The sequence below is a fragment of the Marmota marmota genome, unplaced genomic scaffold (assembly GCF_001458135.2).
Source record: "Marmota marmota marmota unplaced genomic scaffold, marMar, whole genome shotgun sequence".
Taxonomy (NCBI): Eukaryota; Metazoa; Chordata; class Mammalia; order Rodentia; family Sciuridae; genus Marmota; species Marmota marmota.
The window spans coordinates 13,385,525-13,400,302 of record NW_026000169.1 but is presented as its reverse complement, the minus strand read 5'-3'; the positions used below and the strand labels follow the sequence as shown (position 1 = coordinate 13,400,302).

General features: G+C 35.8%; 1 protein-coding gene and 1 non-coding gene across 9 annotated transcripts in view; one reads left to right on the top strand and one right to left on the bottom strand.

The window, feature by feature from the left end:
* The window catches only part of Itpr2 (inositol 1,4,5-trisphosphate receptor type 2), a 484,436-nt gene that overhangs the window by 192,598 nt on the left and 277,060 nt on the right, over nt 1-14,778 (top strand). For all 8 annotated transcript variants that reach the window (XM_048787344.1, XM_048787341.1, XM_048787343.1 and 5 more), the window contains 4 exons: nt 2,911-3,040; nt 5,386-5,443; nt 7,674-7,839; nt 8,923-9,096. In XM_048787344.1, the coding sequence (XP_048643301.1) occupies nt 2,911-3,040; nt 5,386-5,443; nt 7,674-7,839; nt 8,923-9,096 (528 nt within the window). The remainder of the gene's footprint in view (nt 1-2,910; nt 3,041-5,385; nt 5,444-7,673; nt 7,840-8,922; nt 9,097-14,778) is intronic.
* LOC125611812 lies at nt 13,450-13,553 on the bottom strand. Its single transcript, XR_007342051.1, has one exon. It is a non-coding gene; the product is annotated as a U6 spliceosomal RNA (small nuclear RNA).

Sequence of the window (14,778 nt, the reverse complement as noted above, 5' to 3'; positions counted from 1 at the left end):
CCAAATATCCAGACTTATTGTTGTTGCAAGAAACTCAAATAAAAATTGTTATCCTTGGTTCTAGTGATTTATATAAATAACCATCTCTCTGTGCTTTTGTTTTTAAGGGACAGGGAATAATTATTTCCTGAAAAGTTAACCTACTCTAATACCTTAACTTTATGAATTTAAACAACATAAACTCTTATTACACATGCATTATTTTAGTGAATAAATTTCCATTAGAGTAGCTTATAAATTCTTAGCACTTTTCTTTTTTGTTAAGTTTGGAAAGCAGTTTTATGATACCTTAATTATAGCATTTATTCCAGATTTGGAGACTGGAAGCTGGAGTTTTCAAGAATCTCTTAAGATTCTGGATATAGTTTACTAAGTCTTTCATCATAATTTAACATAGACTGAGCTACCAGAAGTGGGTCAGTAGTCCTGGAAGGGTCTGTACATTTTTCCATTCAAAGTAATTAGATTTATAATCATAAAAGGCTTCACAGTTCCTCCAGGAATTCCAAAGGCTGAATCCTGAGACACATTGGCAGGCCTCCCAACCCTGTGTTCATGACCCTGAAAAATCACTTAGAGTTTTCCTATTCTTAAGCTGAGAAAGGCAGTCATCACCTGACCCAGGGACCTAATGAGCCCCCAGCTTAACATCATCCTGCTCATGGGACGACCTCTAAAACATGTGACCTCCTTTTAGCCCACAGTTGGAGAAAAGGAGCATTAGAAAAAAATTCTTAACAGGTAAAAAAGGATGAAATGAGATTCTGAGGCACAGCAGTCAGGGGCTGATTCATTTTTGCTGCCTCTTTGGGCACTTTATGAATTCTCCTTGACCCTCTGTTCAGTCTGATTGCTGGTCCCTGGGTCGGGGTCAGTTTCATTGATCCTGTTCTTGAGCATGTTTCTTTCTTGAAACTTCTGTTGAAGAATTTCTTTGTAGCCACACTCCTTGGCAGATCTTCTGCTTTCTACTAGCTCTTCTTCTCTCTCAGGATTCTTATTTTTCCCATTTTTAATGTATCCTTCTTTTTCAGTCTGTTTATTTCTCTCTCAATTCATTCTTTCTCTCACCTTTTCTATATGGTCTTTCTCTGCCTTTGTTTTTATTTGTTCCTTTCGTCCATGAACCTTCTATTTGTTTTTCATAATTTGATGTAGTAGAGAATTCAGTGTTTTATTTTGGTTATATTTAGGATTACTAATCTTCAATTAAAAGAGAAAGGATATTTCACATTTAATTAATTTGTTTCTTACTTTTTTTTATATAAGCTTTAAAAAAAAACCCCTCAGATTCCTTGTTCACCTGCAGCCCACCTTCTCTTCCTACTCTCTTGCTCCAGGTTATCAAATCTGAGAGCTCTTTCTTATTCCCCTTTCCCATGATCTGTCTTCTGCTTTGAAAATCCCCTTATTAACTAAAATCACTTCACCCAATGTGTGAGCACTCACTGCATATTAATAAAAGAGTCTCTTCCGAGGTAGACTTATGTCCTTGGTACCATTTTTGTATCCCTGGCCACTTCCTCGGTACCTGGCTTAACAAATGTTTGGTGAATTAAATGAGTGTGACTTACAAAGAGTGTTTCCTGCCTGGAAGGAGCATAAACATCTGGGGGTGGGGAGGGAAAGATGAGAAGGAAGAGGTGAAGGAGGAAGGAAGGGAGGGAGGAGGAGGAAAAAAAATAAGAGGAGAAGGAGGAAGGGTGGGTGAGTGGAGGGTGGAAGGTAGATTGATTTCGATTTGGATTGGGGAACCAGTGAAAACATGATGTAAAAAGGGTTTAAACTGAACCTTGGAGGCAATCTCAAAAACTGCTTATTAGGAGGTAGAAAAGAAGACTATGGAGGGCGACATGGACATTAAACAAGTGAGGAGCATTTAAGAGCTCAGGGAACAGAGTCTGAGGGAGAATGAGAGGAGGGGGCTGGATGTGGTGGGGGGAGGTGTGGTGTGGTGCAAGGGTGGCACAGAGAGAGTGATAAGCTTCAGTGACACCAGGAAATGCCAGCTTTCCTAAAACTTGGGTGACTGCATTGCTTACTGTCCAAATGAGACTCTTGAGAATCTAGGGGGCACTGTTAACTATGCTGAAACACAGAAAGTAAAGGGCCTACCTCAGGCAGACTGGGATGGAAGGCAACCATGAAAACCACTCCTCTAATCTGTTGCATCCTGATTTATCCTTCTCGGATCTCCATAGCATCCCTGCCACATGGTTCAGCACTCAGTCATTTCCTATTCATGTAAACAGTGCTATGATTTGTTTTCCCAACTTGGTTACCAGCTTCTGGTTATCTGTGGGCTTCAAGTGATTGAATTCTCCATGACATGACTGAAGCCTTAGTTCTTAGTTTTTGTTAATGGGAACAGTAACTCTAGCAAAGTCAGCCTACGGAAACACAAATACCAATGGAAAACCCACAGCACATAGGTACCATGATTTCAGTTGTCCCTTTATGGCCCCAACTCCAGGGCTCATTGTAGAATCAGCTCTACTGTAGCTGAAAGCCCAGCCTTTCTGTGCAAGAATGAAGGCCATAGCTCAAGCATTCTCCTCTCAGAGCCAATGAAAATGCTGCAAAGTGCTCTGTGGAATTACAACATTACTTCTTCATCCAGACCCACAAGATACCTACCTGGACTATTCAGAGACCAATTGTAGGGTGTCAGTCTTCCTTGTTTCCAAAAATTGCTGTGGGATTTGACTAACACTGGCTTATAGAAATGTATCTTTTCCCTTAGTCTTAACATTGATAAACATGTGGATGACGGAATGTTAAGTTCACCAAGTTTCTGAATAGTTCACTTGAAAGGTTGGTGGCTGTGTTGCTCTTGGTGCCATGTAATGAATTGCTTTTTTCAACACTGTGCTAATTAATTGAAAATGCTGTTTTGCATGTTTCTTGTAGTTTATCCTGAGTGTCAGACTAGATTATAGGATCTCATATATGTTGTCGATATATAAAAAGGAGTTCGGGGAGAACAATGACAATGCTGAGACATCTGCCAATGGCTCTCCAGATACCTTACTACCCTCAGGTAGGTTTTCTGTGACAGTATTTATTGTTTTCATAAGAACTTAAAGGCAACTTTCATATTTTAAAACATCATGGTATTTCTATTAAAGGAAATGTAGACATGGTCTCCACTAATAACATGAAAGGATCAAGACAGAACATTAAATAACTTGCCTAAATGGTGGGGAGCATATTTGGTGTTAATTGACACTAAATCCCATGAATGCTTGTCCTTTGTAACTCTTACAACTCCATGAGGGAGAGGTATTATTTCTTGTGCCATGGTACTGATCTGCAAACCCAGGGTAGAGGGGGTAAATTACTTGCTAAAGGTCCTGAAAGTTGTGGAAGAAGGACCCCCAGCCCTTACCCCCACCATGTCTCTTCAGTGCTAACCTGTATCTTAAGCATTGTGTTTTTTTGATGAAAATCTAAGAGACATTTTTCTGCCTGGATCAGGAGCACAGTGTAACAGGGCTTTCAGAAGAAAAGGTGTTTTGTGAGGAAGCCATCACCTGACTCAACAATAAGTATTGGCATTCCTCAAAGTTCTGAGAGTGTTTGTTAGTTTGACTTTGTGTGGTTTTAACTTTGCACAGTTATAAACTGGAGTTATATTTCAGTTTTCACATTTTTAAAAAGTGAAAGAATGAAGCCACTCTGTTTCTGAGAGTTGGCGCATAACAATGAAACACCAAAATGGTTTAAAAAAGTTTGTGACTATACAAAGGACTTAATGATACCTAAGAAATTAAATTAGCATTTTCCCACATAGGTCAGGCTGGTCATGGCAGGCTAGAAGCTACGTCTTATGAAGTAGTTAGCTAGTGAACAGAATTCTTTTTCTGAGGATAGGATTTGCACACAGATATGGAACTTTCTTCAAACTATAACCACTGTGACAACGTTAGGGACTTCCTCCTCTTTTCTGTCAATCAGCTTGACAGAAATGATGCAGCGATAGCAAGTGTGCAGATAAAATGGATACTAGGCCGATGTCCTGCTGTCTGTGTCTGACATCAGCAGATTCCCAAGGCAGCAGGGCCCTGCGGTTGGAGATGGGCTTGCCTGGGAGAAGTCACTTCTGGCACCTTTGCAGCACCGCTCTTTTTTGGCTTCTCAGAAGTGTAGAACCCCAAAGGGCTGTTTCCAGGAACGTGAAGGCAGAACCAGAAAGTCCTGCTGGCAGTTGCATTGACAGAAGCATAACAATTATTGGCTCCCAGAAGCCAGGCTTCGGGAAACATGAGCTCTAAGTGTCAGTAAAGCACCAGAGGGAAGGTCTAGGGGCACCCAGAAAACCTTTTGTCTCTGATTGGCCTGACTGCTTTCCTCATGTGAATCTGTAAGCGATGCCTTACAGATTGGAATGGAAACTTAGTATGGAAGAACTGCTTTTCCATATGTTACTCTCTTTTCTTTTTATGCTTTGGAGGTGAGTAAATGAACTGTGTAGTTATCACTTAAACATGTTACCTTAATAAAAGTGTCTTCAAAATGTTAGTCGTGGGGAACACTAGGAACTCCTTACTAGGAACCATGATTGGTTTGCCAAGAGAAAAAACACCCCGTCCACAAGAAAAAAGATGGAATTTTAGAAGTTAGTAAGCTTAGGTAAAAACATCATGTTGTTTGGAAATGTACAATAATAAGACTCATATGTACATTTTGAGTCTTTGAAAGATTATCCTTCCATGTCATTACCTATTTAAATTATATGTATGTATATATGTATGTTCATATGTATTTGTATATTCATATGTGTAGGTATATGTGAACTCTGTGTGTGTGTGTGTGTGTGTGTGTATGATAATGATCATATAGATAAGAGGCACCTTTGTAAATGGTGTTTTCTGATCTTCAAATGTATTTTTGACTAGCCAGGCACAGTGACACACACCTATAATCTCAGCTACTTAGGAGCCTGAGGCAGGAAGATTGCAAGTTTGAGACCAGCCTTGGCAACTTGATGAGACTTTATCTGAAGGGAAAAAAAAGGGCTGGGGATGTAGGTCAATGGTGGAGTGCCCCTGGTTCAATCTGTAGTACCGCATAACAAACAAATATACATATCTTTGACTACAGTAACACATTAGTTTAAAACATAGCTTGCATTAACAAAAATGGAAACTTAGTATGCATGAGGCCCTGGATTCAATACCCAACACTAAAATAAATAAGTAAATGGAAACTTCAGTTAAAACATTAATATCTCCGCAAGGCTATATTTTAATTTTTAAACTATTAGTTGATCTTTGGTGGCCTAAATAAAGGAAGGCAAAAATAAGTTCAGGTAAATTAGTATTACTATGAATATGGTGGCTCCTGATTGGGATAAGATAAAGATTTTACCATCTATCTTTGCAGCTATTGTTCCTGATATAGATGAAATTGCAGCTCAGGCAGAAACTATGTTTGCTGGAAGGTATAGTAACACTCAAGTGTCTTTATTTTACTTGTGAGTAAGATTTTACCTGGAATTTTATCAATAACATTTTGTTGTTCACCTCCCTGTACGTATTTATTTTTAGATCTTCTGTTGTTGTTAACATAAATTTCTGCCAGAAATGAAGCAGCTAATATACTCTAGAGGAGAAAGCATAGTTCTCCTTTAAGTCAAGTAAAAAAAAAAAAAGAAAAGAAAAAAGAGATGAGATCAGTATATTGAACTTTTCCCTGAAGTCTTTGCTTTTCTTTCCTTAAATAATGACAGCACAAGAATGCCCTTTAGCTCCCCTGATGTAAATATCACTGCGTGCTGTAAAACATTATTTCCCTGAATCTCACATATTCCAGGCAAGAAAGTAACTTCTTTTAATGTTATCATTAACTTGATATGTTAACAATAAAACTATTTTCTGCTAATTGGAAATATCCATAATTAAAGAAAACAGTATGCGTTTGGCCTGACTACCCTCCTTTGTTTTGGGCACTCTTCCCTTTATTGTTTTGAAGAGTTTCTTTTTTCAGAAATGAAATTAATAGCAACCAAAACAAAAAGTAAAAGAAGCTAAAATTATTGAGATTCTAACATTCATTTTTATTACAGAGTTGACATAAACCAAAACAAAAAGTAAAAGAAGCTAAAATTATTGAGATTCTAACATTCATTTTTATTACAGAGTTGACATAAGAACCTAAAAAAAAAAGTCTTCACTAAGCTTTTTGTTGCTTTTGTTGTTGTTAGAAACAAAAACAAAAATTAAGGGGAGAGAGATTTTTATCTCTAGTGAACATTTGATTTAGATTTGTTTTCATGTCACAGTTATCAGCTTTTGCTTGTTTTTCTATTGAAATGTTTTCTTATTCATAATTCTTGGGAAGAAAGACTTATCCAGTGTGTGATTTCACCTTAAAAATCCAGTCATGTGATGCTCATGGTGTTTTGGTCAAAGACAGCCACATACACAGTAGTGGTTTTATAAAATTGTAATGGAGCTGGAAGATTCCTGTGGCCCAGTCACACTGCAGCCATCGTGTTGGTGGAGGATAGTGCAGTGCTCATGTGTTTGTGGTGATGCTGTCTAGAACCTCCTGTGCTGCTAGTTGTATTGAAATATGCGACATATGATTTTGTACCTGACATGTAAATACCTGATAATGATAGTAAATGCTATGTTGCTGGTTTATACATTTGCTATATGATACTTTTTATTATGATTTTAGAATGTATTCCTATTCACTAAAAATGGTTTCTATATGCTCTGTTATACCAGCAGCACCCTCATTATCTTGTCTCTTGTTTGTATCATTTTTTTCTCTTGTGCTTAATTTAATCTTCTTTTGGGGGAGGAGTACCAGTGATTAAACTCGACCACTGAGCCACATCTCCAGCCCTATTTTGTATTTTTTTAGAGACAAGGTCTCACTGAGTTGCTTAGCGCCTCGGCTAAATTGCTGAGGCTGACTTGGAACTCATGATCCTCCTGCCTCAGCCTCCCAAGCTGCTGGGATTACAGACATATACCACTGTACCTGGTTTAATTTAATCTTGTGTGTTTTTTGTTTATCATGGCTGTAAAAGCAATAGAACCCCCCCCACACACACACACACCTCATATTATAGGTGCATAGTAGGCACAAGTATACTCTATAATGTTCACATGGTGATGGAATCACCTAATGATACATTTCTCAGAGTGTAGCCCCATTATTAAACAGCACATGACTGTAGATCAGCCTTTTACTCCACTAGAGTCTTATTCAGAGCCCCATTATACCAAACACAGAGCTGCTCTTGTGATGGTCTTGTACATGTGGCCTTCCCTTCTCTAGCCCCTCCCCACCTGTCATGTAGGGATCTCTTAGGCTCTGGGGAAAAATCAATCATTGGTAGATATTCTCCATAAATACTCTGAATGTGTTCAGATGCCTGTCTTTCCTCTATGCCTAGGTGGCCAGCTCATCCTGGTTTTGCCTAGGAACCTCCTCAGTCTTGGACAAACTAGGATGGCTAGTAACCCCTACTTTTAAGGACAAATACAGGGTTTTCTTTGTAATTGTTTTCTCATCAATTATATGAGGGGATCTTCCCATTCGCTTCCTAATTTGGGAAAACAAGTCATTTAACTCTGAAAACATAGATACAAGTTTAATCACTTTAATATAAGATGTTATGTAAATATGTTATTTTAATATTGTTTTTGTTTTTATAGAAAGGAAAAAAATCCAGTGCAACTTGACGATGAAGGAGGCAGGACATTTTTACGGGTCCTCATTCATCTGATCATGCACGACTATGCTCCTTTGCTGTCAGGAGCCCTGCAGCTACTCTTCAAGCACTTCAGCCAGAGAGCGGAAGTTTTACAGGCATTTAAACAGGTGAGCTTGTTGACAGAAATGTATCTCCGTGGTAGGGCAATTGCCAGGTATATACCATACGTTGAGTTCCTGAATTCAATCCTGGCACCTTAAAACAAAAAGCTGAAACTTTGAAAATGTCACCCACCCTGATTTCATGGTTGTAGAATTAACGAGACTGCATGGCTTTTGCTGGAGATGCTTTATATTTTTAAAGATACAGATGGTCTTGTCTACGTCAAGAGTTCCTCACAAGAGATTTTCAGATAATGTCTTTACTATGAGTGACAGGCACTAAGGTTTAAGAAGGCACTGGAAGATAATACGTTAGGAATTTTGTTGCCTTTGTTATTATTTTGACCCCAAATTTTACTGATATATTGGGAAGGACAAGTAGTAGCTCTGAAATAAATACTGTGACTCTGAAAAAAAAAAGAAAAGGAATTGTTATGGAATTAATCTTTCTCTTTGATCTTTGAATAAGACATCAGTTTTGAGATTATTAGTCATACCTAAAGGTTTATGTATATGTCACTAATATTTATTTTATTTAATAGGGCATTGATCTTTATTAGGAAGTTTTCTCAGAATGTGCTAAAGAATATGAAATTGACTAAAAGGTAGTCATATAAAATTATATGTATGTAAATACATATAATTTTGCATATATGTGTATGTCATAATCCTTAGAAATTATAATAAAATAAAAAATTAGATTATTAAGCTTAGATTAGATCTCTATATATTTTTCTGCCACTTTTTAAAAATGTTTCTACCTATTTTTAAATAGTCTCAGAAAAATTGATCTCAACAGTGAAATTATGTTAATTCTTTTTATGTTAAATTACTTTTCACCAACTTTGCAAAGTTTAGCTAAGGCACATTTTTGTAAAAAATAAAATAAAATTTTTTATAACATGTCAATATATTGGTTATATCCAGGTAAGTTTTCATGGTCAATATACATCTAAAATATTCACAAATGTTCTAGAAATATCAAACTCTACATAAGATAATTTTAAGACTCAGAGTTTAGGCATAAAAGATATAGGAATAAAGAGAGTTGTAAAAATGTTCTAAAGTTTAACATTCTGATGTTTTCAGGTGCAACTGCTGGTATCCAATCAAGATGTAGATAACTACAAGCAAATCAAGGCAGATCTGGACCAACTTCGACTGACTGTAGAAAAATCTGAGTTATGGGTGGAGAAGAGCGGCAGCTATGAGAATGGAGAGATAGGTGAAAGTCAAGTCAAAGGTGGCGAAGAACCAAATGAGGTTGGTTTCCAAGTTCTACTTTGAACTAATCCAAGCAGTATCTTTTAAGTCAGATATGTATGTAGCCACATGCTTTATAATCAAAATTGTTTGTAAGACAACTTTTGTCTGAGCTTCAGAATATAAAATTTCCCCTATGTCAACGAACTCCACACACCTGCCCTTTGATTCTTGTCAATTGCTACTACCTATGACCTCATCTGTGTAATTTTTTACTCTGTCTCATTTTCACTATATCATATAATTCAAGAATCATGACAATAACAGGCCTATGGAGAGGGGAATTTTTGTTGTCACTATTCAAAGTGCCTGCTTTTCACCAACCTACAAATCATTTCTTTCATTCTGTCCTTATATAATATATAAAAATATCTAAATAGAAGGACGATATGCTTTATTGTCAACACAAAAATACCAAGAATTTATGCTTGAGCTAAAGAGTGAACTAAGGTGTTGATCTTGAGTCTTCTGTTTTAGTCTTTAGTGGGTTTAATGAGTTGTTCTTTTCCCATTTTACTAATACATAGGACAATATATTCTTTTTGCACAGTGTTAGTGGTAATGCTTAAATAACAGCAGACCATCACAATTGATAATCCATAAAGTTTCTTAAGTGCCTGTCAAATGTTTTATTTCGTTGCTTTTTAATCTGCAGGAATATAAGCTATTTAGATAGGCTTAACTGCCTCAGGTTTGGTGTTGTTTGAGAACTCAAGTCATTTTGGGGTGAAGAGTGATAATAGAACAGGTGATAATTCGAATAATCAAAATGCTGACTAGTTTCAAAGGGGGGTTGGATTGATAGGCTACTACTTCTTACTTGTCTCAGGTAATTGTCGCTTATCAATAAGAATTTTTTTTACTTCATCTTTCAGAAACTTTTCTTGTGATTTTTGTAATGTGTTCATAGAATGCAGAATTTCTACTCCATGAATATTTATTTTATGACCAATTTGGGATGGTGGGAGAATAAAGTTCTCCCATAATGTATTTAAGACATAAGAGAAGACTTAACATTTATTTAGTACTTGCTACATTCCACATTTTAGAATAAATATTTTTATCTATGGAATCTCTTTTTAAATGTTTCAGCAAACTTTGGAGTCAGTTATAAGTATTACATTCCTAACGCTAAATACACTGAAGCTCAGAGGAACCAAGAACCTCCTTAATGTCAGTCAACTCTGTGACTTAACTGAAATTTGAACCCAGCTTTTTTGATAACAAGATCCAGGTTCATTAGTGTGAAATTTCATTTTCTGAAATTTCATTTAATGATACTTGTGAATATATTATGCTTTCAAAAGTTATAATATCTTTTTCTTTTGAAAAATACATATTTTACATGTATTCTAGGGAATAGGAATACATGCATCCTTCCTTTTTCGAAAAATTCCATTCTTAAAAAAAATGAACCTTAGGAAAACACATTTTATTTTTTGTAGGACTTTGAAAACAACAACAACAACAATAATAAAACAAATCCTAAGATGAGAAGAATCTCTTCTACATTAACATGGAAGATGTTAATCACTACTTGTAGTTTCCACACACTGAGGGAAGATGGTAGAAAGAGCCTCTATCATAGTGTGTATGCATGGTCTCCTCTTAAAAGTTTCACAAACATTTTGTATTTATGTAAAGAAAGAAGAGAAACAAGTGGTTTGATTGAGGAAATCCTAAAGATAAAGCATTACATTATATAAGTAGTAGGGTGACATTAGTTACCAACAAGTTATATAACCCATTTTCTGGGGGTGTCAGATGAATAGGAGTCAGTGAAATTGGTATTTATTTATTTGTTGAGTTCAGGATTTATCAGTTCAGGAAAAGGTAACAATTTTAGGTACTTTAAGGAGGAAGTGATTTAATACCAGGACTTAAATACTGGAGGAGTACAGTTTGGAGGTTGCCCTGGCATTAGAGATTGCAAGGGTCAGAGGTAAAGAAGCTGCTTTGGCTATTGCCTTTGTTGCTGCAATCACCACCACTGACTCACATTTTGAAAGCATGTGGAAAGATAATACAACATGGTGTTCACGGGAAACACCCCTGTCTACTGGAATTTTCTCATAGTCCCAAGGAGATAACCTTTACTTTTCCTTCTGCTGTTCAAGTTCCACCTGAGTTTATCTCATTGGCAGAAGGTAGAATGTAGAATTCTAGCTGCAGGGGATTTGGGATACTAGTCTTTGGTTCAGGGGACCTCACAGGCTGGGAATGAATAGTGAGTGTCAGTTAATAATATGCAGCATAGAGATGATTTGCTTAGGTGATTGATACCAGGAGATTTGGAATGAGGCAGTCCAGAATTTGCCTCTTAGTATATGTGTGACTTTGAGCAATTTGTTTTCATTATCTAAGTTGCATTTTTATCCTCTATAAAATGGACATAATAATGATACTTAGCTTGAAATGCTATAGATTGAGGGACATCTTATATTTAATCTAAACTACTCCTACAGTCCATTGGTTTAGAGGTAAACATGTGGCCATATTTTGGCCAAAAAGCTATGAGGTAGAATCTATTGAGGAATACCTGAGAAAGATTCCCTTGTTCCTAAACAGGAGACCCAGAAATAGTTCCTCACAGTGGTATGCACAGATGTGACGTCTAGGCAGTAGCTCCCACAACGCCACCAGGAGAAAGATCAGCCTCAGAATTAAGCCCAGCAACCCAGGGTGACAACCTGAGGCAAGGAATTGGAGCCTTACTTCTTGACTTGTTGGTAACTAATGTTACCCTACTATTTATATTTTCATGTTGTTTATACTTCTCCACTGAAGCAGCATTAACTGACACACCACATGCACAGGGCTTGCTCACTTGATGCCCATGCTGAGTTACATAGGGGAACAATGGATGCAGAAAAACAAAAACAAAAAACGAACAAAAACTGGAATCTGCTAGTAAGTAAGAGTAAGAAAGGATGTTGGGTAGCAACCAACAGTGTCTACCAAAGTCAGCATTCAGTTAGTGTTTATAATAATTATTATTTGTTTTTATGGGAAAAACATTGTGCTATTAACTATGGTGAATATAGAATTATAAAACCTTAGAGTTAAAAGATACTTGGAGGGGTAATCAAATCCAATACCTTATAGGGTATGTGATACATTTCTTAAACTACAAACTTCTGTGATTGAAATTAATGTATAGCTTAAGAAATAGAATATTACCGGTAAGAAGTCCCCCCTCCTCCTTCTCTTCCTCCTTCTCTTCCTCACCCATCTTCTTCCTCCCTTCTTCTTTATTGACTTTAATTGGATATAATTTACATATCTATCTCGATTATGTTTTTTCTTTAATATGTTCACTTGAATTATGTAAATCTTAAATAGACCTTCTACCATAGTAACTTTGCATCAGAGAATAAAAGTATCCAATTTTTTTTTATATTGCCAGACTGTTTACTAATACTTTGTGTAGGGTTTTACATCTACATTGTCAGTGACATTGACTTGCAGTTTTCCTTTCTTGTCTTGTTCATACAAGTGTTGGTATCAAGGTTAGACTAGTTCTATAAAATGAGCTGAAGCATATTCTTTTTCTTTGTGTAAGACTGGAATTATCATTTAACATTAATGTTAAAACTCGTGTGTAAAAGTTGCTGGGCCACATATTTATTTTGTGGTAAGATTTTGATTACTGATTCATTTTTTAAGATTAATTAATTTATTCTAATTAGGTGTATATAAAAGCAGAATGCATTTTGATTCATTGTACACAACTTTTCATTTTTCTGGTCGTACACGATATAGCATCGCACCACATGTGCAGTCATACATGTACCTAAGGTGATGATGTCCATCTCATTCCACCATCTTTCCTGCCCCCATACCCCCTCCCCACCCTTTCCTCCCCTTTGACCAATCAAAGTTCCTCTATTCCCCTCCCCCCATTACGGATCAGCATCCACTTATTAGAGAGAACATTCGGCCTTTGGTTTTTTGGGATTGGCTTGATTCATTTTTAAAAATGGTTGTTCAATTAACTCAAACTCTTCTATTAAGACTCAATTTGTTGTTTATGAGCCATATGTTTTAAGTCTTCAAGTTTATCGGCATTAATTGGTTCATATTTGTTCATCATCCTTAAAAGTTTTTTAATTTAAATTAATTTTACTTTTTAACCAATGCATGGAAATAAAAATAAATTGTACACATCAATGGGGTGCCATATGGAGTTTTGAAACGTGTAATTCTATAATGTTTAAATCAGGTTAAACATATTTGTCCCTTCAAATCGATTATGTCTTTATGGTGAAACATTCAAAATCCTTTCTTCTTCTGTTGAAAGTTAAAGTAATATTCCTGTTACCATTAGTCATACTACTGTGCAAGAACACACGGACAAATGCAGAACACTTCATGTTTATATGTCACCCTTGTGCAGAGCCATGCTAATTTTCTCTGTATCATTCTAATTTTAGCATATGTGCTGCTGAAGCTAGCTCCTTCACCTTCTTTTTCTTTCTGTGGTATCTTGGCTTTCTTATCCACTTTTTATTCTTAATACTGTTTATTTTTGTCTCTCTTCTATCTCAGTTTTGCCAGAGTTTTATGTATTTTTCATTTTTGTAAAATAATCTCTTTTTGTCTTTGTTGGGATTCTGGATTTGTTTGCTATTTTATCATATGTATTCTACTGTTTTCTAATCTTTTATGTTGACAGACTTTTGAAGAAAATTTAATGGTGTGATTCCATTCTAAGGAGTTGAGTGCCACAAATTTTGACAAATTGTATTTTTATTACTGTTTAATATTAGTTATTTTTAAAATTTTCCATTATGATTTTCTTTTTCAACTCATAATTTCTTAGGAGTGAGTTTCTATATTTCCAAATGTATTGAAATCTTTGCCTTTAAAAAACTGAATTCTTTATTAACTTGTGACAAGGGAATGTGGTTAGGATAATGTAATTTCTCCTAAATTTATTGAGTCTTGCTTTTTGGTCTATCATACCTTCAGTTTTTTTAAAGTTCTAGATAGAATTGAGAAGATATGAGGTATGAGATTCTTTATGTGTGGCTGGTGACTCAGATTTACTAATTATGTTTAAATCATCTATTTTTCTAATATTTTTGTTTTCTTAACAGCAATAAATGAGAGAGATTTGTTGGCATTTCCTACTGCAGTGGTAGGCTTATCAATTTTACCCTGTAGTTCTATTAATTTTTACTTTACTCATTTGGAGGATATTTTATTAGATGCTTATAAATTTACAATAATAATAATTATTATTTTTAACTACAAAGAAACAATTTTATCAGTTGAAAGTTATTTTCTCTCACTTCTAAAGGTATTATTTCTTGTGTTTGGGCTTCCATTGCTGCTGTGGAGAAGTTTTCTGGTTTTTGAATAACAGCACTTTAATTGTGAAACTCCAGATACATGTACATTAAACCTTCTATTACTAGTATAGCATTAAATAGTATGTGTCTATTAATTTCTTTTTCATATTTTCTATATCTGTGACCTTGTACTATATATTGAATATCGTCTTTAAATGTATCCAAATATCTCTTCAGGTGTGTCTCTCAATTTCCCAGTTGAATTTTTTATTTGTTATTGGTGTATTATAGTTGTACATGATGATGGGATGTGTGTTGTGTATACATGCACATAGTGTAACAATATAATTTGGCCAATATCACTCCGGCACTTCTCCCCCCCCCCCCC